Source organism: Acyrthosiphon pisum, unplaced genomic scaffold, assembly GCF_005508785.2.
Source record: "Acyrthosiphon pisum isolate AL4f unplaced genomic scaffold, pea_aphid_22Mar2018_4r6ur Scaffold_14663;HRSCAF=15311, whole genome shotgun sequence".
NCBI lineage: Eukaryota > Metazoa > Arthropoda > Insecta > Hemiptera > Aphididae > Acyrthosiphon > Acyrthosiphon pisum.
Genome location: NW_021763395.1, coordinates 1 through 920, shown reverse-complemented (window position 1 = coordinate 920; position 920 = coordinate 1). Strand labels below are relative to the sequence as shown.

At 40.9% G+C, this 920-nt stretch overlaps 1 protein-coding gene across 1 annotated transcript; it reads right to left on the bottom strand.

Annotated features, from left to right (window-relative positions):
- Positions 1–10: 10 nt before the first annotated feature.
- LOC100572322 (forkhead box protein P2) lies at positions 11–905 on the bottom strand (the record flags this gene model as incomplete). Its single annotated transcript, XM_003248886.4, has 2 exons — positions 612–905; positions 11–552 (listed from the first exon to the last, which is right to left on the bottom strand). Coding segments are annotated over exons 1-2 (752 nt in total), but the record flags the coding sequence as incomplete, so codon positions are not given.
- Positions 906–920: the final 15 nt, after the last annotated feature.

The window sequence follows — 920 nt, the reverse complement described above, 5'->3', positions numbered from 1 at the left end:
AAAACAGAACATATTAAAAAAGTCTATAGTACGTACTGTTTGTTGCATTTCATTTTGTTTCATATTTGGCTGGCTACTTATCACCCCTAACTGGCCGATGACAAGTGTCTGGTTAGTTGTGGTTGGTATAGCAGCATATCCAGTCGGAAACGAAGTTGCCTGTCCTTGCGATATTACCTGTTTATGTGCATGTGCTGTGGTGAGCATCTGTTGTGACTGGAATTGTTTATTAGGAGCTGCAATCACTTGTATAGCACCAGAGGTAGGATGTTGCAACATTGTTCCAGGCATGATTAATTGGCCTTGAGCATTGTATTGTACAAACTGAGGGCCAGCTTGTTGAATTAACTGAACACGTCCATGACTCCAGTCATTGATCTGTTGAATTTGAGTCTGCTGTTGTTGCTGTTGCTGTTGAGTAGGTGTCTGTGCCTGCATAGTATGTTGCTGTTGGACTTGCCCTGGTTGTTGAGCTTGTATATTAGTCATTTGCACTTGACCCTGTTGCTGTTGCTGCGGTTGGATAGTAGAAATTTGCATTTGACCGGATGTCTAAAAAATATATATTTTCTTAAAAATACATAAAAAATTACATTAGAATAATTAAATACCTCAATAGTGGTCATTGGAGCAGATGAATGAGGGAGTTGCACAGTGCCTCCATTGGATCCATCTGAAGACATCTGCATAGTAATAGTTTGCTGACCTGTGGCGACAGAAACTTGTTGAGGTTGTTGCTGTTGTTGTGACTGTTGCTGCTGCATGTCAACCTGTCCCTGAGGTTGTTGAATCATAACTTGTATTTGCTGTGGTTGTTGCATTTGTTGTGCTTGTTGGTTTTGTTGGGTCTGCTGCTGTTGATTTTGTTGTTGCTGTTGCTGTTGTTGTTGTTGTTGTTGTTGTTGCTGTTGTTGCTGTTG